This window comes from Hypanus sabinus, chromosome 7 (assembly GCF_030144855.1).
Source record: "Hypanus sabinus isolate sHypSab1 chromosome 7, sHypSab1.hap1, whole genome shotgun sequence".
Taxonomy (NCBI): Eukaryota; Metazoa; Chordata; class Chondrichthyes; order Myliobatiformes; family Dasyatidae; genus Hypanus; species Hypanus sabinus.
In genome coordinates this window covers 174,041,372-174,068,282 of record NC_082712.1, presented here as the reverse complement: position 1 = coordinate 174,068,282, position 26,911 = coordinate 174,041,372, and the positions used below count along the sequence as shown (strand labels likewise).

Here is a 26,911-nt window from a genome sequence, read left to right as displayed (position 1 = left end):
TAGTGCAAATGAAAAATTCTTCCTGAAAGGCTTTGAAAAATCCCAGAGTCTCAAGGATAATAACCTACACCAGGCAACACACACAAAATGCTGGAAGAACTCAGCAGGCCAGGCAGCATTTATGGGAAAGAGTACAGTCAATGTTCCAGGCCCAGACCCATCAGCAGGACCAGATTGTGTTCTGTGTATTTTGAGGGAGGACAGTTATATTTAACCTCCCCAAATCATCATTGTAAATAAGGGAACCTTCCAGCCCGATGAGCCCACGTTGCCCAATTACATCAATGAGACTAACCCATGTGTTTGGAACATAGCAGAATGCTACAGTACCCAGAGGACGCCAACATGGCCGCAGGAAGAATATACAAATTCCTTACAGACAGCAGTGAAAATTAAATGCAGGTCACTGGTGCTGTAACAGCATTACTAATGCTAATACCACTCTAAATAATAAAAATAAATAAATAAATAAATAAATAAATAAATAGCTTGAAATTGCCCTGTGATTAGGCTAGAGTGAAACTGGGGTTTGCTGGTCTGCAAGGCTTAGTGGACCTGTTCTAAATCTCTGAATAATAAATAAAACTAACTCATCTGAACTGATTATAAAACAGTAAGATTCATGATGTTCACAACTATTAACATTTTGCCGGATCTTGTAGCTTTTCTTTACAATCATTAGAGATAAAACACTTAAGGGAGATGTGAGGCACTGAATAAACAGAGGCACGAGGAGGAAATCAAAGCACATTTTAGCTCGGGATAGGCAGTCACATGTCAGAAGGTCAATAAGACTCCAGCCTCAAGATACCAAACCCATCATTACCAATGATGACAGTTCAAAACAAAATCTAAACCTGCTACAAATGTGTCACAATACAGAAATAAATAGCTCAAACCTAAAAACTCCACCACAAACAGAGCAGTTGTCTACAATTCCATGCCGTACTATTTTAGTGGATTAGCTAATCCTACTATTATGTTTAAAATAGCAAGTGTCAGTCGTTCCATTGGTATGCTACCCACAGGTGGCATTCAGAGGGCAGCATTATGTGTCACTAAGAACAGTAGATTTAACTAACATTACAGAACAGAATCCTAGTCTGTCCATCAGCCTCAAGTAATTAAAGCTTAAAGTTTTGGCTCAAAATATGAAATATGGCTTAAAATAACTGAACCATAATCCTCTGACGCAAATCTAAAGGAAAGCAATAAGTTAAAACATTAAACAGCTGCCTGGTGGCCAGCTGTTTGACAAAACAGGATCGACTGCAAATGTCTCCATCCCAACCACAATGGGAAAATTATGAGAGGGCTCTTTGGGTACAAAACAAAAACAGAGTCAATCTGAACCCGACACAAGATGACAGGCATAACTTCTTCCGTATCTTACCCACAGAATCTTGCAGACCAATCATTCAGGTCACTGATTCCTGAGCTTGAGCTGTCAAACAGGTCTAGAAATATTTTTCCATGATGGTCAAGCCCAAAGCTCAGTTCAAAGTTAATTTATTATCGAAGTATGCATAGGTCTCCCTTTTCTAACTTGGGATTCATGAAAAAAAACATACAATAATATTTTACAAAAAAACTATAAATACGCAAAGGTTCAAAGGATGGTAAGCAGGTATCCAGATTTAATGGCAACATTTAAGAGAAGTTTGGATAACAACATGGATGGGAGGAGTATGGAGGGCTGTGGTCAGGGTGTTGTCGATGGGACTGGGCAGAATAAATTTGCTATGAACTAGATGGGCTAAATGGTCTTCTTCTGTACTTAAAACAGGGCTTCTAGCCTTTTTTATGCCATGGACCAATGCCATTAAGGGGTCCATGGACCCCAGGTTGGGAAACCCCTGCTCTAAAAGAAGAAAAACCATGCAAACAGAAATAATGCTGAGAACATGAGTTGTAAAGAGGCCTTGAAAGCGAGTCTGTAATGTTGTAGAATCAGCTCAGAGTAGTAGTGGTTGAAATTATTCAAGTGGGTTCAGGAGCATGATGGTTGAGGAGCAATGAGTTCCTGAACCTGGCAGTGGTAGTTCTGAGAAGAGAGCATGGCCCACAGACAATGCTCACTGTCCGCTCCTTATTCACCCTCACAAATTGACTAAGGACAGTGAAGGAGCCACCAACACCTAGGCTAACTTGGTATCAGTTTATTGTCACACGTACCAAGATTCAGTGAAAAGCTTGCCTTGAATACTATTTAAACAAATCAAATCATTACACAGTGCAGCGAGGAATAACAAGGTAAAACAATAATAATCCAAAGTGTAAGCACTACTGAAGGAGTGTAATAAAGGCAAACAATAAAGTGCATGATTGTAACGAGGCAAATTGTGAAGACTCTATATTATCCTACAAGATGTCCATTAAGAGTCTGATAATAGCGGGATAGAAGCTGTTCTTGATCTTGATGGTATGTGCTTTCAGGCTTTTGTATGTCCTGTCTGATGGGAGAAGAGAGAATTGTCTGGGTGGGGTCTTTGATTGTGCTGGCTGTTTTACAAAGGCAGTGAAAAGTATATACAGGGTACACAGAGGGGAGGCTGGTTCCTCTGATGTGCTGTGCTGTACCTACAACAAGAAACAGATGCCAAAGATTGCCTATGTATGGCCACCATCCCCTCCTTTGAAGAGAATCAAACTCTGTGACTGACCTCAAATCAAACTTGAAAGTGACACCAGGTTGTTCATCTACAAAAACAAGATGTTGGAGGAACTTAGTGGGTCGGGCAGCATCTGTGGAGAGAATGTTTTGGGTTGAGATCTTTGCACTTGATCTGCCGAGTTCCTTCAGCATCTTGTTTCTTTGCTCCAGATTTCAGCACGTGAGGTCTCTGGTATCTCCAAGTCAGTAATCTCCTCCTTAACCAAGCTTCTACCTCAGCTATGTCTGAGGAGGCCCTCCATTGGTTGGGGTTGACCATACATGTTACATGCTAGCTGTTTACATGATAAATAAGCCAGGGCAGTGCAATATGGAGAGCAAGCTATTGCCCATGCAGCAGGATCCCCTTCTCCACGCAGCTGATGAATCAAAATGAACGGCAGAGACCAATACAGTTTGGCACTAGCAGCAGCGCAGGAGTTGCCAGTTAGCATTGAACTCAAAGATATGCCAGCTCCATATTTTTTCAAGCAACACACACACAAAAAGTTGGTGGAACACAGAAGGCCAAACAGCATCTATAGGAAGAAGCACAGTAAATGGTTCAGGCCAAGACCTGTAGACTGTGGGGTCCTGATAGGGTAAATACAAGCAGAATTTTTCCACAGAGATTGGATGAGACTACAACCAGAGTTCATGGGTTAAGGGTGATGGTGAAATGGTTACGGAGAACATGAGACATGAGGGGGTGCTTCTTCACTCAAATGGTGGTGTGAGTGTGGAAAGAGCTGCCAGTGGGAAACGGATGTGATTTTGATTTCAACACTCAGGAGAAGTTTGCATTGGTACATGGATAGGAGGTGGTATGGAGGGCCCTGGTCCAGGTCCGGATCAATGGGACTAGGCAGTTTAAATGGTTCAGCACATACTGGATGGGCCTAAGGGCCTGTTTCTATGCTGAAGTTTTCTATGACTATAATATGGGAACAAGACTGAAGGCTGTTAGTTACTGTTGGTACATTAATGAAACAATGTTGTGCATAGGTAAGACATGGGAAGAAAGCCACCATCTCAGGAGGCTATAAAGCTGGAAGACATTACAGTGACAGGGAGAAGTGACATAAAATCAGATTTGGAAGCAACAATGATATATTTACATCGTCCATTTTAAAATACATTCCCTATTATTTAGAAGCAAACTAGAAATACCAGACTAAGATCCGTGAAAGTGCGTGATCAAATCAGACATAGCTTTAATTTCTAAGACCTAACTCAACTACAAAGACCTAACGACAAACATGGAACATTTTCAGAGATGCAATGATACTTCAACAGCCACAATCCCTCTGGTAATCTTATCCAAAAATGTGATAGCTGTGGCTCTCAAATAGCACCCTACTAAAATTAGTAAATACTGGTATTTCAGCTCCCCCTTTCATTCAGCAGACCATGGCACATAGAACACATTCTCCCCACAATGTGCCGTACCAATTAAATTAGTAATCACATGGCTAAATAATTTCTTTTGAACACTGAACAGTACAGCACAGGAATATATTTAGTTTCATGTGCTTATTGATAGATATTGCAAGGTCTCAAAGTTCAAAGTAAATTTATTATTATTTAAAGTACATACAGTGCCTATAAAAAGTATCCACCCCCCCACCCCGGTTTTATTGTTTGTGGCGTTGTGAGCCATGATCAACTCCACTGCTTCTCTCCAAGTGAGGCATCGAGCAAGGCTGAAGTTAACAAACACAACAGCAGAGTGCAGGCAGGTGTTCCACACCATCTGCCTGCGTTTGACCTGCCTTCCACTCCTTGCTAGCTGCTATCAGAGGACAGTGCAGGAGCCTTGGGTTCCACATTGCAAGGACTGATCAGCAAGGTTCATGGCTGTGGACTTGTTTTGGGGGACTAGGAAGTTCATATTGCATCCGTCCCTGGCTTCTGGTAATTTTTTTTTGCTGATTTTGAGCTGTTTGATTGGGGTGATCGATGTGGACCAGGGCGCCATGTCGAAAATGGCCTGCCTGCAGTGGGCTAGGGACGTGGCACTGGTCTCCTAGTTCAATATTCTATATGGTGTTAGCTCACTTTTTGTTGTCTGTGCAACTTGTTCTTTTCCACGCGTTGGGTGTTTGATATTTTCTTGAACGGGTTCCATGGTGTTTCTTTGTTTTGTGGCTGCCTGCGGGAGATGTATTCTGTGTACATACTTTAATAATAAATGTACTTTGGATCTTGTTTGTGTTGTCACAGCATAGCATGCCCACAATGCTCAGCAGATCAACACAATCAACAACAACACAAAGCATGACAACAACATCAAAACAAGCCACTTTTCATCCAGCCTCGCACAGACAGACAGACCTTCTATCCCAGGACAGACTACCACCAGGCTTCTGTTCCTTGTTCCTGAACTCTCAAACTCACAGACCAAATAATTTGGAACAAGAGAAAATCTTCAAATACTGCAAATCCAAGCAACCACACATACAAAATGCTGGAGGAAATCAGCAGGCCAGGCAGCATCTATGGAAAAAAGTGCAGTCAATATTTTGGGGCAAGACCCTTCAACATGACTGGAGAGAAAAAAAAAGATGAGAAGTAGATGGGGAGAGGGGAGAGAGAAACACAAAGGTGATAGGTGAAACCTGGAGGGGGAGGGATGAAGTAAAGAGCTGAATGGTGAAAGAGATACAGGACTGGAGAAGGGGGGGGGGGGGGGGAGTCTGATAGGAGAGGACAGAATCCATGGAAGAAAGAAAAGAAGGGAGGAGCACCAGCAGGAAGGCAATGGGCAGGCAAGAAGATAAGGAGAGAGAGGGAAAAAGGGATGGGGAATGGTGAAGAGGGTGGAGGCAAGTACCAAAAGTTCAAGAAATTGATGTCCATGCCATCAGGTACAGGCATCCCAGAAAGAATATAAGGTGTTGTTCCTCCACCCTGAGTGCTACCTCATCACGACAGTAAAGGAGGTCATGGATAGACATATCAGAATGGGAATGGGAAACGGAATTAAAATGGGTAGCCACTGGGAGATCCCGCTTCTTCTGGCGGATGAAGCATAGGTACTTCCAATGTACATCAGGTCTCACCGATATACAGGACACCACACCAGGAGCACTGGTCACAGTATATGACTCTAACAGACTCACAGGTGAAGTGTCACCTCACCTAGAAGGACTGTTTGGGGTCCATTACAGTAATGAGGGAGGAAGTGTAGGGGCAGGTAGCAGAGGTAAGTGCCAGAAGGGAGAGAGTTGTTATGGCTGGTTTCAATTCCTGAGTACAGTATGGATGCAATGCCTTTCATTTGTCAGAACCTGTCTATACATAGCCAACTTTTATTTATTAACTGAGTTACAGCACAGAACAGGCCCTTCCAGCCCTTCAACCCACGCCATTCATCAACCCCCCCAATTAACTCTAGCCAAATCACAGGACAATTTACAATGACCAATTAGCCTACTAATCAGTACATCTTTGGAATGTGGGAGGAATTCGAAGCACCCAAAGGAAACCCACCCATTCCATGGGGAGGACATACAGACTGACACCCTCTCTTTCAAAGTTCAAAGTAAGTTTATTATCAACATAGAGTCGGCCCTCCTTATCTGTGAGGGATTGGTTCCGGGACCCCTCGCAGATACCAAAATTTGCGGATGCTCTCAACCTGTCTCAATGCCTTAGGACCCAGCGGAACCCAAAATCTTATTTAACCTGCCTCAGTGTGGTGGACATTAGGACCCAGCAGCAGAGATCTGAATCCGCAGTGTTTCTGTTCACGAAAATAATCATGATAACAATTGAAAATAAAGTGGAAATAATAAAGCGATCGGAAAGAGGTGAAATGCCATTGATCATTGGAAAAGTGTTAGGCTACATCGGTCAACGATCGGAACAATTTTAAAGGATAAAGTGAGAAAGGCTGTGCCCCGATGAAAGCTACAATTATTACTAAGTAAGGCAGTGGTTTAGTTATTGGGTTTGGGGGTTTTGGGTTTTTGATCCTCCACATCAACCCGGCACGGTGGAAAGCGCCCTTGATAGCGATCTGTCACTAGATCGAACTCGGGAACTTCCCAAGCCCAGCGCTGAAACATACGTTCTTAAGTGTTTTATATGCATAGAAAGGTAAAATATATACTATATACGAATGCAAACATTTGACTAAGTGACACTAAATAATACCAGATGTACCTGTTCCGACTTACCTAGTAAGAGAACTTACGATTTTTTTCGATCCCAATCCACGATAACCCACGCACATCCTTCTGTATACTTTAAATCATCTCTAGATTACTTATAGTACCTAATACAATGTAAATGCTATGTAAAATAGTTGTTATACTGCATTATTTAGGGAATAATGACAAGAAAAAAGTCTGTACATGCTCGAACAACAAGTGCTGGAAGAGCACTTCCGGGTTTTTGCGATTCGCGGTTGGTTGAATTCACGGATGCGGAATTCGCGGATAAGGAGGGCCGACTGTATACAACCCTGAGAATCGGGAGCCTCATAGTTGTAGGGGAATAACTGCTCAATTTCTACTCAAAGAACAGTTGAGAAAAGCACTTTTGAAAGCTAAAATTAGCTGAATGCCATTCACTACAGGGAACAGGAAAGACACTTCATTTCTTTGTCCTCATGAAGGGTTTCAGCTCAATACGTCAATTCTTTTATCCTTTCCATAGATAATGCCAGGCCTGCTGAGTTCCTCCAGCATTTTGTGTGTGTTACTCCAGATTTCCAGCATCTGCAGAATCTCTTGAATGAAAGACTGACAACCAATGTGCAAAAGAAAACAAATTGTACAAATTGAGGAATGCATGGCTAATGTTTCCTACATTATTTCAAATCACAACAATTATCATCTCTGGCTTCAATTGAACGCTAATTTCTGTTTCTGTTTTTCCACTTCATGTTTTTCCAGGCCCATTGCTAAACCTTCAATTTGTTCAATAATTACATTTTAAACCAGTGGAAATTGATGTTACCCCTTCCCTCAGTTAGCCTTAGGTCTGACTCTTAGTGACTACAATGCAATCAGCCAGAGGCATATGCCAAACTGCATCAGTCTGACACGTGAACCAGAAATCCTTCGTGCTAAGATGTTAGACTTGGTGTCAGTCAAGGTTTTCCAAGTAACACCAATGTGTTAGAAGTTTGCAGGTTCAAATCTAATTCCAGACAGTTAAGCACAAATAATTTGGTCACATTACAGCTTTCTGGGTCCCATATTTAATTCCACATTTACTGGTAACTCGGTTTCTCAGTCTCACTGGAGACACAAGAAACTGCAGATGATGAATTCTGGACAACAAACAAAATGTTGGAGGAATTCAGGGAGACAGGCAGTATCCATGCATAGGCCTTCCAGCATTTTCTTTGTGTTTACTATTTAAATAGACTTTTGTCCTCCTTGTTGTAACATGGATGTCGATTTAGAATAGAACTTGTGAACACCTCAACCTTAGGCATATAGCTCAGCGCTACTCCTTTCACAGGCTGACCATAATAGACTGGAGCAGAGTTAGGCCATTAGCCCATCAAGGTTTCTCCACTAGTTATGGTTGATTACCTCTCTGAACGTCATTCTCCTGTCTTTTCCACATAACATTGACATCCTGACTAATCAAGAACCAATCAATCTCTGTTTTAAATATACCCAATGATTTGGCCTCTACCGCCATCTATAGCAATGGATTCCACAGATCACCCCTTGCTAAAGAAAATCCTCCTCATCTCTGTTCTGGAAAGGACAAGCTTGTATTCTAAGGCTGTGTTCTCTGGTCCTAGGCTCACCCGCTATGAGGAAACATTCTCTCCACATCCACTCTATCTAGGCCTTTCAATATTTGATAGGTTTCATTGAGATACCCACACATTCTTCTCAATCCCAGCGAGTACAGGTCCAGAGCTATAAAACTCTCAGGTTAACCCTTTCATTCCCAGAATCATACTCATGAACCTCCTCTGGACCCTCTGCGATGCTAACACATCTTTTCTTAGATAAGGGGCCCAAAACTGCTTATAATACTCTGTGTGGTCTGAGCAATGCCTTATAAAGCCTCAGCATTACATCTTGCTCTTATATTTCAGTCCTCCTGAAATGAATGCTAACACTGCATTTGCCTTTCCTACCACTGCTTTCTCCCCATAACCTTGACACCCAAGCTAATCAAGAACCTTATCAACCTCTGCTTTAAATACACTGAATATGACACAGACCATGATATATTGCTGGAAAGCATGGCCAACTAGACCAAGTCAAGCTTACCTCCAACTGTGTCAACAATCAAAGCAAGTCACAGCAGCTGTCTCTTACTTATCTATCACCACCCCTTCATGTCTCAACTACCTTACTGCATCTAAATATCCACCTAATCTGTTGCAGCTCTTTCTGATTCTAACTTCACCAAACTGTCCTTGTGTCTCAAGAGATGCTGTTTTTAGACCTCATTTTAGAAAGCATTAGATGCTGATTCAGCAAGCCAAACATCAGAAGCAGATTCAGTCAGTTATCACAAGTACATCTGAAACATACAGTGAAATGTGTCATTTGTGCTAACAAAGAATGTGCCAGGGCAGACTGCAAATGTCGCCACACATTCCAGCACCAATATAGTGTGCCCACAATTATCAAATATATTTATTTGGTTACAAGAATATATACTCAGTGGGTACTTTATTACATACCTCCTGTATCTAATTAAGTAGCCACTAAGTGTACGTTTATGGTCTTCTGCTGCTACAGCCCATCCACTTCAAGGTTCGCCATGTTGTGCTTTCGGAAATGCTCTTCTGCAATCAACTGTTGTAACGCATGGTTATTTGAGTTACTGTCATCTCCCTGTCAGCCTGACCCAGTCCAGCTATTTTCCCTCTCTCATTAATAAGGTGTTTTCATCCACAGAACTGCCATTCACAAGATTTTTTGTTTCTTACACCATTCTCTGTAAACTCTAGAGACAGAGGAAAATCCAAGGAGATCAGCAATTTGAGTTACTCAAGCCACTCCTTCTAGCACCAAGAATCATTCCACAGACAAAGTCACTTAGATTACATTCTTTCCCCATTTTTTTTTTGGTTTGAACAAATGAACCTCTTGACTATGTCTGCATGCTTTTATGCATTGAGTTGCTGCCATATGAATGACTGATTAGATATTTGCAATAACGAGGTATACAATGGCCACTGAGTGTAATCATGTGGCCAGTGAGTGTAAATTCTGATATAGTTAATATAATAGCAAATATCAAAGGGCACTAGCTTGATGACTGAAGAGAGCTTGACAACTTACTAGTGGGGGGATCTCACGGGAACCTACCAAATGTTGAAAGGACCAGATAGGGGGGATGTGAAGAGGATGGTGGCAGTATCCAGAACTAGAGGGCACTATTTTTTTAGCCAGAGTACAGGTTTCCCTCGCAATCCGAAGGTACAGCATTCCTATGAAACCGTTTGTAAACTGAAATGTCATAAAGCGAAGAAGCAATTGCCATTAATTTATATGGGAAAAATTTTTGAGCGTTCCCAGACCCAAAAATTAACCTACCAAATCATACCAAATAACACAAAACCTAAAATAACACTAACATATAGTAAAAGTCAGAATGATATGATAAATATACACCCTATATGAAGTAGAAATATTGTATGTACGGTGTAGTTTCACTTATCAAAATCAGCAAGACAGCGAGCCAAAGTTGATTTGGAGAGAAAAAAAAAATTGGCATGTATATACGTACACGCATGAGCAAACAAGGTTTCACGGTCATTGTAGTCTTTCTCGGGGTAAACACGCGTATAAAGCGGGCGTCTTTTTTACATAAAAGCGAAAATCCTCTTTGGTTAGCGAAAACAGGTACTAATCTAGGTCTTTCGTAACAGCAAGTTGTCGTAAAGCGAACGTTCAAAAAATGCGGTACACCTGTATAAGAAATCTGTGGAATGCTCTGCCACAGACTGCAGTGGAGGCCAAGTCCGTGCCTATATTTAAGGCAGAAGTTGATCGTTCCCTGATCAGTCAGGGCATCAAAGGATATGGTGGGAAGGCAAGCGTGTGGAGTTGAGTTTGATCCAGAATCAGCCAGGATGGAATAGCAGAGAAGACTCGATGGGCTGAATGGTTTAAGTCTGCTCCTATGTCTTATGGTCTAAGATTCAAGATTATTAGATGTTATTTCCAGTACACAAGTGTTAAGGAGAACTAAGTAATTGTTACTCTCAATCTGACGCAACACCAAAAAAAAATACAATACACAATCATTAAAAAAAGAAACACTATACATATAAATATTTAAGACAGCTTACATATATTGATTGATTGCATATCTATAAAGTGATGCTTGGCACAGGAGAGTCTGTACCTAAGATGACCAACTGACAGGAAATGATAAAGTAGCGGTGATTGGGGGTGTGGAGGGGTGGGTTAGTGGGTGGAGGTGATCATCAACCTAACTGCTAAGGAAAATAAGTTTTGGATCTGGTGGAACTGGTGAGGATGCTATGCCGTTATACCTACAGGAGAGCACTGCTGTACCCTTTTACTGACTAACTTCCATTCTTTGATTTTCTTTAACTTCCCAACACAGTTCAATGAGATGGAACACACATCTTATACTTAGATGCACATGGTTGAGGGTGAATGGAATGAGGACCAGTGGAATCTTGGTTAAGACAAAAAAGCTCTGGTTCAAGAGACTCAGGAGATGAAAGCCCTCTTAAGAAAACTTTGTTTGTTATGTACGCCAACTTGACTTTGAACAAAACAAACTTCCAACCACAAGAAGGGGGAGGTCTGGCTAATGGGGGAAGTCAGTATTCATGCAACCACTTTATTCCACTTCATTCACGGGACAGCTGGCAATGAAGTAATTATTAATCACAATGACATACAATGGCATGCAAAAGTTTGGGAACCCCTGGTCAAAATTTCTGTTACTGTGAATAGTTAAGTGAGTAGAAGACGAACTGATCTCCAAAAGTCATAAAGTTAGAGATGAATCATTCTTTTCAACATCTTAAGCAAGATTAGTGCATTATTTTTGTTTTGTACAATTTTAGAGTGGAAAAAAAGGAAAGAAGTACCATGCAAAAGCTTGGGCACCCCAAGTGATTTGAGTTCTCAAGATAACTTTTACCAAGCTCTCAGACCTTCACTAGCTTGTTAGGGCTATGGCTTGTTCACAGTCATCATTAGGAAAGGCCAGGTGGTGCAAATTTAAAAGCTTTATAAATACCCTGACTCCTCAAACCTTGTCCCAACAATCAGCAGCCATGGGTTCCTCTAAGCAGCTGCCTAGCACTCTGAAAATTAAAATAAATGATGCCGACAAAGCAGGAGAAGGCTATAAGAAGATAGTAAAGTGTTTTCAGTAAGCCGTTTCCTCAGTTCATAATGTAATTAAGAAATGGCAGTTAACAGGAACGGTGGTAGTCAAGTCTGGAAGACCAAGAAAACTTTCCAAGAGAATGCAGGTAGGATTGCTAGAAAGGCAAATCAAAACCCCCATTTGGCTGCAAAAGATCTTCAGGAAGATTTAGCAGACTCTGGAGCGGTGGTGCACTGTTCTACTGTGCAGTGACACCTGCACAAATATGACCTTCATAGAAGAATCATCAGAAGAAAACCTTTCCTGCATCCTCACCACAAAATTCAGCATCAGAAGTTTGCAAAGGAACATCTGAACAAGCCTGATACATTTTGGAAACAAGTCCTGTGGACTGATGAAATTAAAATAGAACTTTGTGGCCACCAAAGGTATGTTTGGAGAAAAAAGGGTGCAGAATTTCATGAAAAGAACACCTCTCCAACTGTTAAGCACGGGGGTGGATTGATCATGCTATGGGCTTGTGTTGCAGCCAGTGGCACAGGGAACGTTTCACTGGTAAAGGGAAGAATGAATTCAATTAAATACCAGCAAATTCTGGAAGCAAACATCACAATGTCTGTAAAAAGGTTGAAGATGAAAAGAGGATGGCTTCTACAACAGGATAATGATCCTAAACACACTTCAAAATCCACAATGAACTACCTCAAGAGACGCAAGCTGAAGGTTTTGCCATGACCTTCACAGTCCCCCGACCTAAACATCATTGAAAATCTGTGGATAGACCTCAAAAGAGCAGTGCATGCAAGACGGCCCAAGAATCTCACACATCTAGAAGCCTTTTGCAAGAAAGAATGGACGAAAATCCCCCAAACAAGAATTGAAAGACTCTTAGCTGGCTACAGAAAGCATTTCCAAACTGTGATATTTACCAAAGGGGGTGTTACTAAGTACTGACCATGCAGGGTGCCCAAACATTTGCTTTGGGCCCTTTTCCTTTTATGTTATTTTGAAACTGTAAAAGATGGAAATAAAACAAAAAGTAACCTTGCTTAAAATATTAAAGAAATGTATCATCTTTAACTTAATGCCTTTTGGAAATCAGGTCATCTTTTACTCACTTAGCTATTCACAATAACAGAAATTTTTACCGGGGTGCCCAAACTTTTGCATGCCACTTGATGCTTAGCATAAGGTCAGATCTTCAATTCATCCTATTATGTTATAAATGTACAGAAGGATGTCTAGAACAAGAGGGCACAGGCTAATAGTGAGAGGGACACAGATGAACACAGAGGAACAGACAATTAGTGCATAGCAGAAATCAGTACAGTTATGGTTGTGGTATCACTTCACTTTTATACGTACATGAGAATGGGGTTTCATTAGCAACAATTGTATTTTAGTGGTGTCCACACACAAGAGTTTGGTGAAGAAGGAAGTTTAAACAAAGTTGCAAGAATAGTTTCAGCTATTACCACCATCTTGACATAATCAAAGTTCTAAGTAAAATTTATTATCAGCGTACATATACATCACCATATACAACCCTGAGATTCTTTGACACCCAGCCAGCCTGTGAAGAATGGACAGATCTCTCATCATAGATCCATTGTAAGATTATCACCAAAGGGACCAATCTTCCCGCTCTTAATTTATATTTGGTTGATATTTCATCACAATTCCACCAGCGTAAGCAGTAGACAGAGGGCAAGGAAATGCATGCGATCCTTTTCATTATTCACTAATATGGTTCCCTGCAACAGAGACTTTACCAGACGATGTGGAGATTGTTAATTAGTAATGAAGATAAAGCCTTCGATGTCTGGGGGAAGTGATTAATATCACTATCTAACTTAAGCCAGGATAGTGTTGCATTACTAACACTTCACTTGTCCAATGAACTGCCTGTTTTCTCATTTTAAACTAAGTCACAAATAAAGCTGCAGCCATATTGAAAAATGATTTACTCTCCAAACCTTTGAGTGCCTGGCTTTTAACTGGTCGCTAAGCCATGCATACTCATTCTGTGATAAACTCGTACACAGTAATGGATACCTGTGCATAATGGCATGGCAGTAATCCAACCCAAGAGTTCACGTGACAAAGTCCAAATGCTTCCTAACAGTCACTCTAATATTGGCTGCTTCAGCCCAACTGTGCTCAAAAATAAATGCATGCTCAAACTGACACGATAAACAAGCCAAACAACTGTACAACGGGCAGTCTTTTAATGTTGAGAGTCACCCATTTCATCAGTTTATATTAATAAAAATTCTGCTGGAAAATACAGGCTAACCATTCTTAACATATATACCCAGAAATTTTAGGCACAAACAGCAGATTTTTATGTCAAATATTTAAAATTACCCAGGCTAATAATCCATCAGTACTGGTTCCAAAGTATTCTTCCTGACTGCTCCCGCAATTATAGCTCTAATCGATTGCTATCACTCGAGGCGATATGATATTCTCCTAAGGGTTTGTCTATTGGTAGATCCTCAGGTGGCTGTAAATTCCTATCCAGAATCTACATATCCACTATGTTAGGGCGATGGTAATGAAGAATGCCTGTACACCACTTTGTTTACCATGCAGAGGCTGGTGCACTTTATACCTAAACATATTGATGCATTAACAAAGAATGCACAACTGTGGCTATATTTCACTAGGAGTTTGAAGAGACTTGTCATAAAAAATACTCGCAAATTTCTGAAGATGTATCCTGGACAGCATTTTAACTGGCTGCATCACGGTCTGGTATGCAGGAGGCACTGCACAGGATTGGAAAAAGCTGCAGAAAGTTGCAAACTCTAAGTTCAATCATGGACACTAGCTTCTCCAGCATCGAGGATACCATTAAAAGGCAATGCGTCAAAAAGGTGACACCCATCATTAGGGACCCTCATCACCCAGGACATACCCTTTTCTCATTGCTATCATTAAGGAAGAGGTACAGGATCCTGAAGACACACACTCAACATTTCCAGAACAGCTTCTTCCCTCCACCATCAGATTTCTGAATGGACAATGAATCCATGAACACTACCTCATTATTTTCCCAGTCTCTTTTTGCACTACTTATCTAATCTTTAAACAGTCAATGGTTTGGAACAAGACTCTTCATCAAGACTGGAAAAGAAGAACCCAGAAAAAGAACAGGAAATGTCGATTGTTCATTCCCTTCCATAGATGCTGCCTGACTTGCTGAGTTCCTACAGTTTTTTTGTGTGTATGTGACTCCTGGTTTCCAGCATCTGCAGGATCTGTGTAAATGCATTTAGAAAAAAACCCACAGGGTGGCAGAGAGACCATGCAAACGCCAATGCAAATAATACTCAGGATCAACACCGTGGTACTCAAAGATGAGATGCAGCAGCACCAAGTCCGTATCAAAAAAACCCTGCCCCACACATCTCCATTAGATCGCAAGACACAGAAACAGAATTAGACAATTCGGCCCATCAAATCTACTCCACCATTCCATCATGGCTAACTTCTTATCCCTCTCAACCCCATTCTCTAGCCTTTTCCCCATAACCTTTGATACCTTACTTAATCAAAATCCTATCAACCTCCACTTTAAATACACCCAGTGACGGGCCCCTCAGCTATTGTGGCAATTAATTCCACAGAATCATCACCATCCACTTTAAACTTGTCCCCTTTCAGCTTAAAGCTATGTCCTCCAGTATTTGAGATTTCTTCCCAAACCCTCTCATAATTTTACCTTTAGATGGACATACAGTATCTTCAGGTCCTACCCTACTCTACCTTCTCAGTCCCTTTCCCTCTTAAAGGCTTTGTTTCCATCACTTCCCTGAGACAGGCTGCCCTCCATTCATCAGCCACGATTTAACCTTCCCCCTGATGACTTCTTCATCTGGATGACCACAATTCATTTATCTGAAAATCTTCATCTTTGATAGTGCTGCAACACAGTGAATGGAATTTGGTGCAAGTTAGAACAGGGAGCAGTTTTGGAAAGATATAAGGTAACATAAGCAAGCGATTTTGCAGATTCTGAAAATCCAGAGCAACACACATACAAAAAACTGGAGAAACTCAGCAGGTCAGCCAGCATCTATGGAAATGAATAAACAATTGACATTATGGTCCAAGACCCTTCTTCAGAACCAAGAAGAAAGGGGGAAGATGCCAGAATAAGAAAGTGGGGGTAGGGAGGAGGTGGTTAGCTGGAAGATGATAAGTGAAAGCAGGTAGGTGGGAAAGGTCAAAGGTTGGAGAAAGAGAGAGAAGTGTGGGCCATAACAGAAAGGGAAGGGGGGGGGGGGGGAACCAAGGAAAAGTGATAGACAGGTGATACATTTATTCCAAGATAGAGTAGTCATGGAGAGGACATTTCCTATAATGGGGGAGTCTAGGACCAAAGGATACAGCCTCAGAATAGATGGACATCCCTTTCGAACACAGATGAGAGGAATTTCTTTAGCCAGACTGTCATGAATCTGCTTTTTATGTCCCTCAAGAATTGCACTGAAAACAATCAAATCCAACAGTTTTTAAGTTCATTCTCCGCATAAGACACTATGAAAACAACAGACATTCTGTGCATACCTGAGTATCTCCATTTAGAAGCCTGCACAGAGTCAAGACCTTCAAACAACACAAGAAAGCAGTAACATACAAAGAAGTGTAGAGAACAGGGTAAAAGAACAGAAAGAAAACAAAACATGTTTAACACAGGATATTCTGCTGATGTTGGAAATCCACAACACACATAAAATGCTGGAGGAACTCAGCAGGTCAGGAGCACCTATGGAGGGGAATAAGCAGTTGACACTTCGGGTTGAGACCTTTTGTCAGGAGTGGAAAGAAAGGAGTGGAAAGAAGCCAGAATAAGAAGATGGGTGCAGATGGGAAGGAGTACAAGCTGGCAGGAGATAGGTAAAGTCAGCTGGGTGGGTGGAGGTGCTGGATGAGGTAATAAGTAGGGAGGTGATAGGTGGAAGAATATAAAGGGCTTTAGAAGGAATATAATAGGTGAGGACAGTGGAACATCTGTAGGCTGAAGAAGAAAGAATTTGACAGGAGTGGACGGTGGACCATGGGAGAAAGGGTTAGGAGGAGGGAAACTGAAATGGGGAATAGAAAAAAGAGAGGGGCGAGTGTGGAGTAATTATTGGAAAGTGGAGAAATGAATCTTTGGAGGCTACCCTGACGGTGGACCATGGGAGAAAGGGTTAGGAGGAGGGAAACTGAAATGGGGAATAGAAAAAAGAGAGGGGCGAGTGTGGAGTAATTATTGGAAAGTGGAGAAATGAATCTTTGGAGGCTACCCTGACAGAATATGAAATGAATGCATTGTTGGAAACACCACTGCATGCAACTTCTCATGATTTGTAGGCTTGGAACCTGGTTGCCACAGGCTATAATTTTTTGTCAATGATTCCAACAATGGAAACCGGGTGGTGCTTAGTGCGAAAACTCATTTGTTTCTTCACCAGAGGAGGCAACTTGCAGAGCTATGGATGCTCCTGGTGCTAGCAGTGTAAATTAAGAGGTACAAGTCCCACAGACCAAAAGTAGTAGCTGTCTTGATAAGGACTTCCAGAGAGACCCAGATGAAAGATTACTTAATCACATGTAAATCGAAAAATGCAGTGAAATGCAACATTTGTGTTAACAACCAACTCATCCTGAATGTGCTGGGGCAGCCTGCAAGAGTTGCCGCATGTTCCAGCACCAACATATCAGACCCGCAATGCTCGGCCGAACAATACAGAGCATAACAAGTGAATTCCAGAAAAGTAGAAGCAACAAAACAGCAGCAAAACAAGCCCTGTTCCTCCTACCCATCCATGTACATACAGAGTCCTCTAACCCCAAGGCAGTCTATCTTCTTCGGTCTCCAGCCTCCAGCATACTCAGATTCAGACTCGGACACACAGACATTGGGCCTCTGACTACCCAGAGGAGTTGCAGAGATTCACAGACCATGGACTCTGCCCAAAGGGCCTCGATGTCCAGATTTCTGATTCAATCCCCAGCATTAACCATAAAACCCGCAAATCACCAAACACTAGGTCTCAAACTCCAGTCTCACCAATTCACAAATGGGGGGGGGGGGGTGGGGGGTAGTGAAGAATGACATTATACCCTTTCCTCCTACCCACGTGGATCTCCAACTCCAGAACCTGGTTTGTATTCGCTTACCCTCAGGAAACCACCTGCCTCTGTCCTTGTTGGTATGCTGGCCCGACATCCCAGCCCAGTCCGTACATTCAACATTTCAGGACAGCTTCTTCTCCTCTACCATCAGATTTCTGAACAGACAATGAACATGTGTACACTACCTCACTATTTATTTATTTAATTAATTTGCTCCTTTTTGCACTACTTATTTAATTTTTTAAAATATACCATTTAATTTGTAAGTATTTTTATTATTACATATTGCAATGTATCGCGGCTGCAACACAACAAATTTCACAACCAATGCTAGTGATATTAAATCTGATTCTGATTCCAGAGTCATCTTCCGTGTCGAAGTTGGCAATGAAGCCACTTTGCATCGGAAGCATGCTTGCACAAAAAGAGCAGACACATTTCAGCCACAGCAGAACCATAGCTTAGGAGGCAAAATAAGAATAAATAATTTTTTAATCTCAGAAAGCTAAACATATAGAATTCTATATATTCTAGAGAATGCTCCCAAAGGCACAAAATCCTATACTTGGGACAAATTGTCCTCAAATAGACCATGCTTATTACATTGTATGTTTTCTCCCCAGACACTAAATTCCATATGCTTTCAGACCATTAGCAAAGACACACGATTTTATGTTGCACAAAATTAGTTTCAAAGCTCAGAATTCTGTATACTGTAGAAATTGTTCCCTCCAAGAATGTAAAATTATATACAGTACGTTGTTAGAGGCCAGTTACACCAGCTTACTGTCTGGTAGAGGAATGTAATCGAAGGAATCAAAATTGCTTCCAATCAGACAAAAGAGAAACAGCTTTGATTGCAGATCACCACTGAGAAAATATACTTTAACAACTTTTTACTGGAATTTTAAGTTTAATGAACTGGTTTACATAAAAAGCTCTGTTCCTCGGCATCCTACCTGGGCGTTCACAGCATTTCAGCGGACCGAACTGTGGGGTTTGTCTGAAGAGGGCTGCAAAGACGAAATTGGATACACTTGCAGACTCCTCCAGACGCAAGCAATTTTCCAGGAGTGGCTCTGAAGGAACATACAACTTTCAGACCGTCTCAAGAGCAAAGGACAAAAGCACGCTGCAGAGATTTGGAGTCAGAAAGGCTGAACCTTGGCTTATTGCAAAACAATGGACAGCATGGAAGCAGCATTTGTTTCTCCCTCTCTCTCCCACACAACAGCAGAGAGGCTATATCCTCACTTAAACAGGTAGTTACAAGAAAATTACCTCACAATTTTTGTTTTTAAGGATAATGCAGCTCACTGAAATTCATCTTTCTCCTAAGTCAGGAATGCTCAAAGCATCTTGTAAAAATCTTCAAGACTTTTTCTCGCGATTCAGTCTTCTGTGACTGAACACCAAAAACATTCCACAGCAGATTTATTTAACATACTGAACATATATCAAAACATATAGTGAAATGTGTCATATGTGTCAACAACAAACAAATCCAAGAATGGACTGGGGGCAACCAGCAAGTATTGCCACATATTCCTGCATCAACACAATGTTCGGCAGAACGCAGAACATGACAAAAGAGAACATACAAAGCGATAAAATAACAACAGCAAAATAAGCCCCATTCTTCCCTCTTCTATCCTCCCCATACCCACCCACTCTTCTAACCACAGCAGACAGGCTGTTCGGCCTTCAACAGATTTCATGGACTTGCAGACATCTCAAAGCAAATTCAATGACGCACTGAGGAAAATTCAAACAACAAATCGTGCACTGACCTCTGTGCACAATTTTCCAGTCTGCACATGCCTGTCATGTAAAGTTTAGTTCCTGAAGCAAAGCCTTACAAATGAGCCATCTATTACCGTGGGATCAGAAAACCATGATATCATGGTTACAAAATACACTAAAGAGACTTCTGCATCTAATCCAGATGAGCGGTCCCAAAATAATCCTGAGGGAAAGTCAGTGTTAACACAAAGCCTAAACTGATCTAAAAGATCCTAGGGCAAATACTTTAAGAGTTCTTTCCAGACTTAGTCTTAATCAGCTTCACTAGAGCAAGATTATATGGTCATTATCACACTGCCATAGACAAACTGACTGCTATTTTTTCTATATTACTTCATTTCAAAATTACTTTGTTGGCTCCAGATATTCTAATAAGTCTTGAGGTCCTGAAAGATATTTTAGAATAACATGGTGTCATTCAACTATTAAATTTAGCCATCAACATTTGGAAACTAAAGGGGGTTTTCACTGTTGCCATGGGTAATTCACAAGACATGGAGCAGAAATAGGCCATTTATATCTGTTCAGCCATTCCATCATGGCTGATTTATTATCCTTCTCAACCCCATTCTCCTGCCTTCTCTCTGTGAACTTTGACACCCTTCTCTGACTAACCAAGAATCTAATCAACCTCCACTTTAAATATTAACAATGAGTTGATCTCCATAGCCATCTATGGCAATGAATTCCACAGATTCACTACCCTTTAGCTAAAGAAATTCCTTCTCATCCCTATTCTAAAGGGCAGCCTTCTATTCTGAGGCCATGCCCTCTGGTCCTTGACTCACACACTATCAGAAATGTCCTCTCCACAGTCCCTCCATCTAGGCATTTCAATATTCAATAGATTTCAGTGAGAACCCCTTATTTTTTGATACAGTGGATATGGAGAGGATGTTTCCTATGGTGGGAAAGTCTAAGACCAGACCACACAGCCTCGGAATAGAGGGGCGTCCTTTTAGAATGGAGATGAGGAGGAATTTCTTTAGCCAGAATGATGAATCTGTGGAATTCATTGCCACAGGGTGCTGTGGAGACCGTCTTTATGTATATTTATGGGGGGAGGGGAAGAGTGGGGAGAGAGGCAAGAGACAGGAGGATGGGACTGAGAGAGAAAATGGATCAGCCATGATGTACTGGCAGAGCGAACTCGATGGGCCAAATGACCTAATTCTACTCTTATATCTTATGGACTTAACCTTCTGAAGTCCAATGAGTACAGGTCCAGAGCCAAACACATTCTCAATATATATTATACTAAAAAGGTCACAATGGAAATGAAATGAGAATCGCTCAAATGTTCCTCAGTGACACACCCTTGCTCACTCTGAGTTTAAGAGAATGGCCACCATAGTATGGCAAAATAAGGTCATCTCTGCTCATCACAGCAACAGCAGGACAATTTCTACAACTACCCGTGCTTAAAAATTAAAGAGGATTGCACTATTGTTGCCTCTATATCAACCCAGAGATCAGTATAGCATATGCTAAGTGCAAGCTACTGTTGTAATGTTGAAAACTTTGCACTTTTGAACAATTAGTTCAGCCATTACTTAATTATTTTGACTGCCATATCGCCAGAAGAAGGAAAAAAGTGAAGTAAGCCACAGTAGCGTAGCGATTAGCTTGTCGTTTTTAAGCTCAAGGTGTCAGTGTTTGGAGTTCAATTCCAAAACTGTCTGTAAGGAGACTGTTCTTCTGATGTGTGGGTACCTTCTAGGTCAGGGGTCAGCAACCTTTACCACTGAAAGAGCCACTTGGACCCGTTTCCCACAGAAAAGAAAACACTGGGAGCCGCAAAACCCGTTTGACATTTAAAATGAAATAACACTGCATACAACGTTTTTTTTTGCCTTTATGCTATGTATAAACAAACTATAATGTGTTGCATTTATGAAATTGATGAACTCCTGCAGAGAAAACGAAATTACATTTCTGCATGCAACAAAAACATTTTGAACTCCGAAAAAAAGACGTTGGGTTGAAAGTTACTTTTAAGTAAAATATTCAATGTCTATTTGAGTCCTTCTTGTATTTATGAAAAACGCCGAACTTAAATTTTCCGCCAGCAGCAAACCAAAAATAATGTCAGCCAGCTGTCATCCTGAAAAATGAAAGGACTATTTCACTGAACTATGAAAAAATATGAATACAAGTAAAATAATAGGCAATTAAAATATTTATCATACTTGGTTAATGGGATTTCTGCTCCTGGACCTCAGCGCACAGCGTCTGCACATCAGGGCTGTATGATGTCACCTTCATCTTTACACAGGATCGCAAGCTGTCATCTGTGAGGTTTTCAATATCACTCCATTTGTGTTTCTGAGCAAGAACGGCCTTCTGACGGGCAACATCTTCAAGGTCTGCTGTCAAGCGTCTAAACTTGGACACCCATATGTCTTTGTCGGCTATGTCGGCCAGTTCCATCTCAAGATCAGGTTGACTCACACCTGCCAATGCAGTCGTATTCAGTAGGGAAGGATCGATGCTTAAGGGAGTGACCGGGAAGGATAATGTGTTTTTTTCCTCTCTGAACTCACAGAAGCGTTTCCCAAATGATGTTTGCATTGCGATGATTGCAGAATGTAAATACTCCGAAATTATCATGTCGTGACCTTGTTTGAACTCTCTCAAATTGGGGAAGTGAGACAAAGTGCCTTTCTGTAAATCTCTGGCAAGCACTGTCAACTTGCGCTCGAATGCCAAAACATCCTCCAACATGTGCAGGGCTGTACGTCCTTTCCCCTGAAGAGCTGTGTTCAGCGTGTTCAGGTGCGCTGTCATGTCTACCATGAAGTGTAGCTTTTCCAGCCACTCTGGCTGTTCCAGCTCAGGAAAGGTGAGCCCTTTGCTGCCCAGGAAAGTTTTCACTTCTTCCAGACACGCGACAAAGCGTTTCAGCACCTTCCGTCTGGACAGCCAGCGATAAAAACACGTTGTAGCGGTGTCAGTAAACTGCAGTCAAAGATAGCTTTATTCGAACTAAACAGCCTTGCTTTTAAGCCTCCCTCAACCCAGCCCCCATGGACGCAGATGCTGCAAAAGACGCGTACTCACAAACCCCCGTAGGCTATCTCCCTTAGCCGGAATGCCGGCTAATTGTGAGCCGTTTCGGATGTGGCAGGAAATGTACAAGATCACCATAATTACATTTCAAAAGCTAACAAACTAACATAAAATACATTTTAATTAAATACTGACCAATTATTTCCCAAAGCCACAGGGAGCCGCAGCACAGAGGTGAAAGAGCCACAAATGGCTCGGGAGCCGCAGGTTGCCGACCCCCGTTCTAGGTGTTCAGAGATGTACTGGTTAGCAAGTTAATTGGATATTGTAAAGTGCACTGTGATTAGGCCAGAGTTAGATAGGTGGGTTGATGGGCGGTGCAGCTCATTGGGCCGAGAAGGTCTGTTCTGTATTGATCTCTAAATAAAAGACTTTCAAGATAGTCAGCGTTTCACAGACTGTAAAATACATTCTGAAGTGTAGTCACTGTTGTAATGTAAAAGAACATTGCAGTCAACTTGAGCAGAACAACAGGAAAGGTAATGCAACTTAATACTTCATCACTCCCTGAGGGGTCTAGACCTGAAATCATTCTCTGTCCACTTCCCTCCATTAATGCTGTTCCTCCACCAGTTTGTTTTATTGATCCAGATTTCACTCTCTGCAGTCTTTTATGTCCCACTCTCACCTTTTTTGTGTGTTGAGTATTAACTGAGATTTTGTTCTTGAATCTATGGAATTGGAATTGAACCCTGAACCACCTGATTCCGAGGCATAAGTGCAAAACACTGAACCAGCACTAAGGATGTGGATTTAAATAACGTACAACTGTATCGAGCAACACCTTAACTGTTGTGCCTCTTTCTCCGAGAAATACCATCCACTGACATTCAAACTGATTGGCAGTAACACAAAATACTGGAGTAACTCATCAAGTCAGGCAGCCTCTATGGAGGGGAGTAAACAGTCCGTGTTTCAGTCCTGACGAAGCATTCCAGCATTCAAGATGGCTTCCATTATTATGGACTGCAGCATCCAGGACACGTCCTCTTCTCATTACTACCATAAAGGAGGTGGTGCAAGGCACACATTCAAGTGTTTCAGTAACAGCTTCTTCCCTTCTGCTATCAGATTTCTGAACGGACAATGAACACTACCTCATACCTTTGCTCTCTTTTTGCACTATTTATTTAAGCGCCTCTCCTTGCTTAGGAGTTTGCGACTGTTCCACATGACATCTAAAACTCTAACAAACTTCTATAGATGTGTAGTGGAGAGCATATTGACTGGCTGCATCACAATGCCCTTGAATCAGAAAATCCTACAAAAAGTAATGGATATGGCCCAGTTTATCACAGGTAAAGCTCTCCCCAGCAGTGAGTGCATCTGCATGAAACACCATCACGAAAAACAGCATCCATCATCAGGGGCCCCATCACCCAGGAATATCTCTCTTCTCATTGCTGCTGTCAAGAAGATAGTACAAAAGCCTCAGGGTTCTCACCACCAGGTTCAGAAACAATTAATACCCCCCCCCCCCAACCATCAGTCTTGAACCAAAGGGGATAACTTCACTCAACTTCAGATTCAGATTCAGTTTATTGTCATTTAAAACCACAAATGTAATGCAGTTAAAAAATGAGACAATGTTCCCCCAGAATGATATCACAAAAAGCATATGACAAAACAGACTACACCAGAAAATCCACGTAACGTTTGGCAATCCCCAATCCAGAGTCCAGAGAGGCTGCTGCGTATTAATATCGTGCTACCGTCTAGCGCATTCCCCGGAAAGGAGCTCCAAATCCTCTGGACAAAAACAAGACTAAAGCTACAAGACCTGCACAAAACCACATAATTACAACATATAGTTACAACAGTGCGAACAATAGCATAATTGATTAAAAAAAACAGACTGTGGGCACAGTAAAAATAGTCCAAGATGTTAAAGGACTGTAAGTTCAAAAGAAATCACCACAGTTTCCACAAGTCCCCAGGGTCCCGACAGACTCTCCATCCCACACCGGCGGCAGAAGGGAGTACCCCCGTTATAGACTTCCAAGGCGCCGCCCGACTCAGCCTCGCAGACGCAGCACACAATGGAAGCTCCGTCGAAACCAGCCTCGCAGACGCAGCACACACCGAAAGCGACCTGACCGCAGCGGACTCTGAGTCCGTCGAACCTCCATCCCCTCTGGCACAGCTTCTCCGAGCACCATCCTCTGCTGAGCGTATTAAGACGGCCCTGCCAATGGCCATCGGCAACGCAACCCTGAGGACTGGGGGCCTGTTCTTCCCAGCAGAGTCCTGGACCTCACAGCAGCAGCAGCAATGAAGGAAGTCTTCCTGGAATTTCCCAATGTTTCTCCGTGTTTCCACGTCCAATTTCAATCGATTATGATTGCGCATGGCACCCCACTTCACAAATAACAGATAATCAATTTTGGAGTAGCCGCTGCAAGCTGCGTCACGCCGCCATCTTGGATCTAAAATGTCAATTGCCCCATCATCGAAATGTTTCCATGCCCTCTGGACTCACTCTCAAGGACTCTTCATCTCATGTTTTCAATACTTATTGCTCATTTATTTATTATTATTGTTATCTCTTTCCTTTTTTGTATTCAAACAGTTTGTTGTCTTTTGCACACTGGTTGAGCACCCAAGTTTCATTGATTCTATTATGGTTATTATTCCATTATGGATCTATTGAATATGCCCACAAGAAAATGAATCTCAGGGCTGTACATGGTGACATATATGTACTTTCATACTTAGAACTTATTTTTGAAATTTACTTTGAACTAAAACCTCGCAACTTATCGTAATTTTTAAATTTCCTCTCTGGCATCAGATTTCTGAACATTCCATGATTTGCACTGTTTCTGTGCTACTTTATTTTCACATTTCTTAATACAATGACAGCAAATTTTTTGCACAGTGCACTATACTACTGCCACACAAAAATAATTCACAGCATATACCAATTTTGATTCCGACTTCCCTACCTGATTTCCCACTTCCTCCGATCTTGGAGCCCGAAAGTCTGTCACTTGCAGACTTGAAGCGAATCCATTGCTGAGCATTCACTGCCCTCTGAGAAGTGATTCCCAGAGCCACAATACCGAGTGAGAACATTTCTCACCCTAATCCCAAATATTATCCTGATATATACCCTGAAAATACAAATAAAGCAGGTGCCTACAGCAATCCACACCCTCAGAAGCTCCAGAGGGAACAGTGACCCAAATAACAACCGCTATCAGGTTCATTATGCACTGGCTTCAATTCATGGGCACGGACGAATGTGCACAACTGTTTAAATGTTTCAACTTCATCTAAAAATGTTAATGTCGGTTTCACTTACACCATGAATGCAGAGTCAGTGGGTGAATGGACACTTGGTTGCAGAAATCACAGTCAGGAGTTCTTCCATGTGTAGTCTAGCTCACAGGAGACAGCTAAAGCTTTATCTGTACAATACGTGCAAAGTTTTAGCCCTTCACCCACTACAGCAGCACTAAGAGCTCAGCTTTATTTGCATCTTACTTGATGCTGACTGTCCGTCATATCCAAAAATGTCAGGAAACCTGTGTGGAAGAGTTTCATAAGTGGGAAAAGCCATTGCACTGGGGCTGTTTCACTCTCTTGACTTCAAAAGTCCAAGTCCAGTGGCATGAGTAGTCATCAGTACTGGAGTCTTCTGTGGTTACAGTGGGTGACCACGGCTTCTTCTGTGTCTCTTCATGCTCTCACTCTCCATGAAGTGTTGCAGAACCACCTTCCTGGCCGTTAGATCTCACTAGATCTCTTCCGCCCAGTCCGCCTAAGCTGATTTCATATGCTAGGAGAGGCACGTCCCTATCTCACTGGGCAAGTCCAGAGTTCAAGGCCTGGATTGGGACCGATGCTGAGTCTGTGAGAATACGCATCCACTGGAGAAATCAGAGTAACAACATCGGCAAGTCCCTGAGTTCAATGTAGGCTGGAGGCCCAGAGGCGACCTGTCCTGGG

The 26,911-nt window shown here is 41.9% G+C and overlaps 2 protein-coding genes across 5 annotated transcripts in view; both read right to left on the bottom strand.

Moving 5' to 3' along the window:
* Positions 1–26,911, bottom strand: part of hipk3a (homeodomain interacting protein kinase 3a) — a 231,524-nt gene that overhangs the window by 168,989 nt on the left and 35,624 nt on the right. The window lies entirely within an intron of this gene.
* Positions 21,981–22,854, bottom strand: LOC132397412 (general transcription factor II-I repeat domain-containing protein 2-like). The gene is made up of 2 exons (XM_059976149.1): positions 22,081–22,854; positions 21,981–21,995 (listed from the first exon to the last, which is right to left on the bottom strand). Exon 1 carries the CDS (start codon positions 22,685–22,687, stop codon positions 22,085–22,087), a length of 603 nt encoding a protein of 200 aa, XP_059832132.1. The 5' UTR covers positions 22,688–22,854; the 3' UTR covers positions 21,981–21,995; positions 22,081–22,084.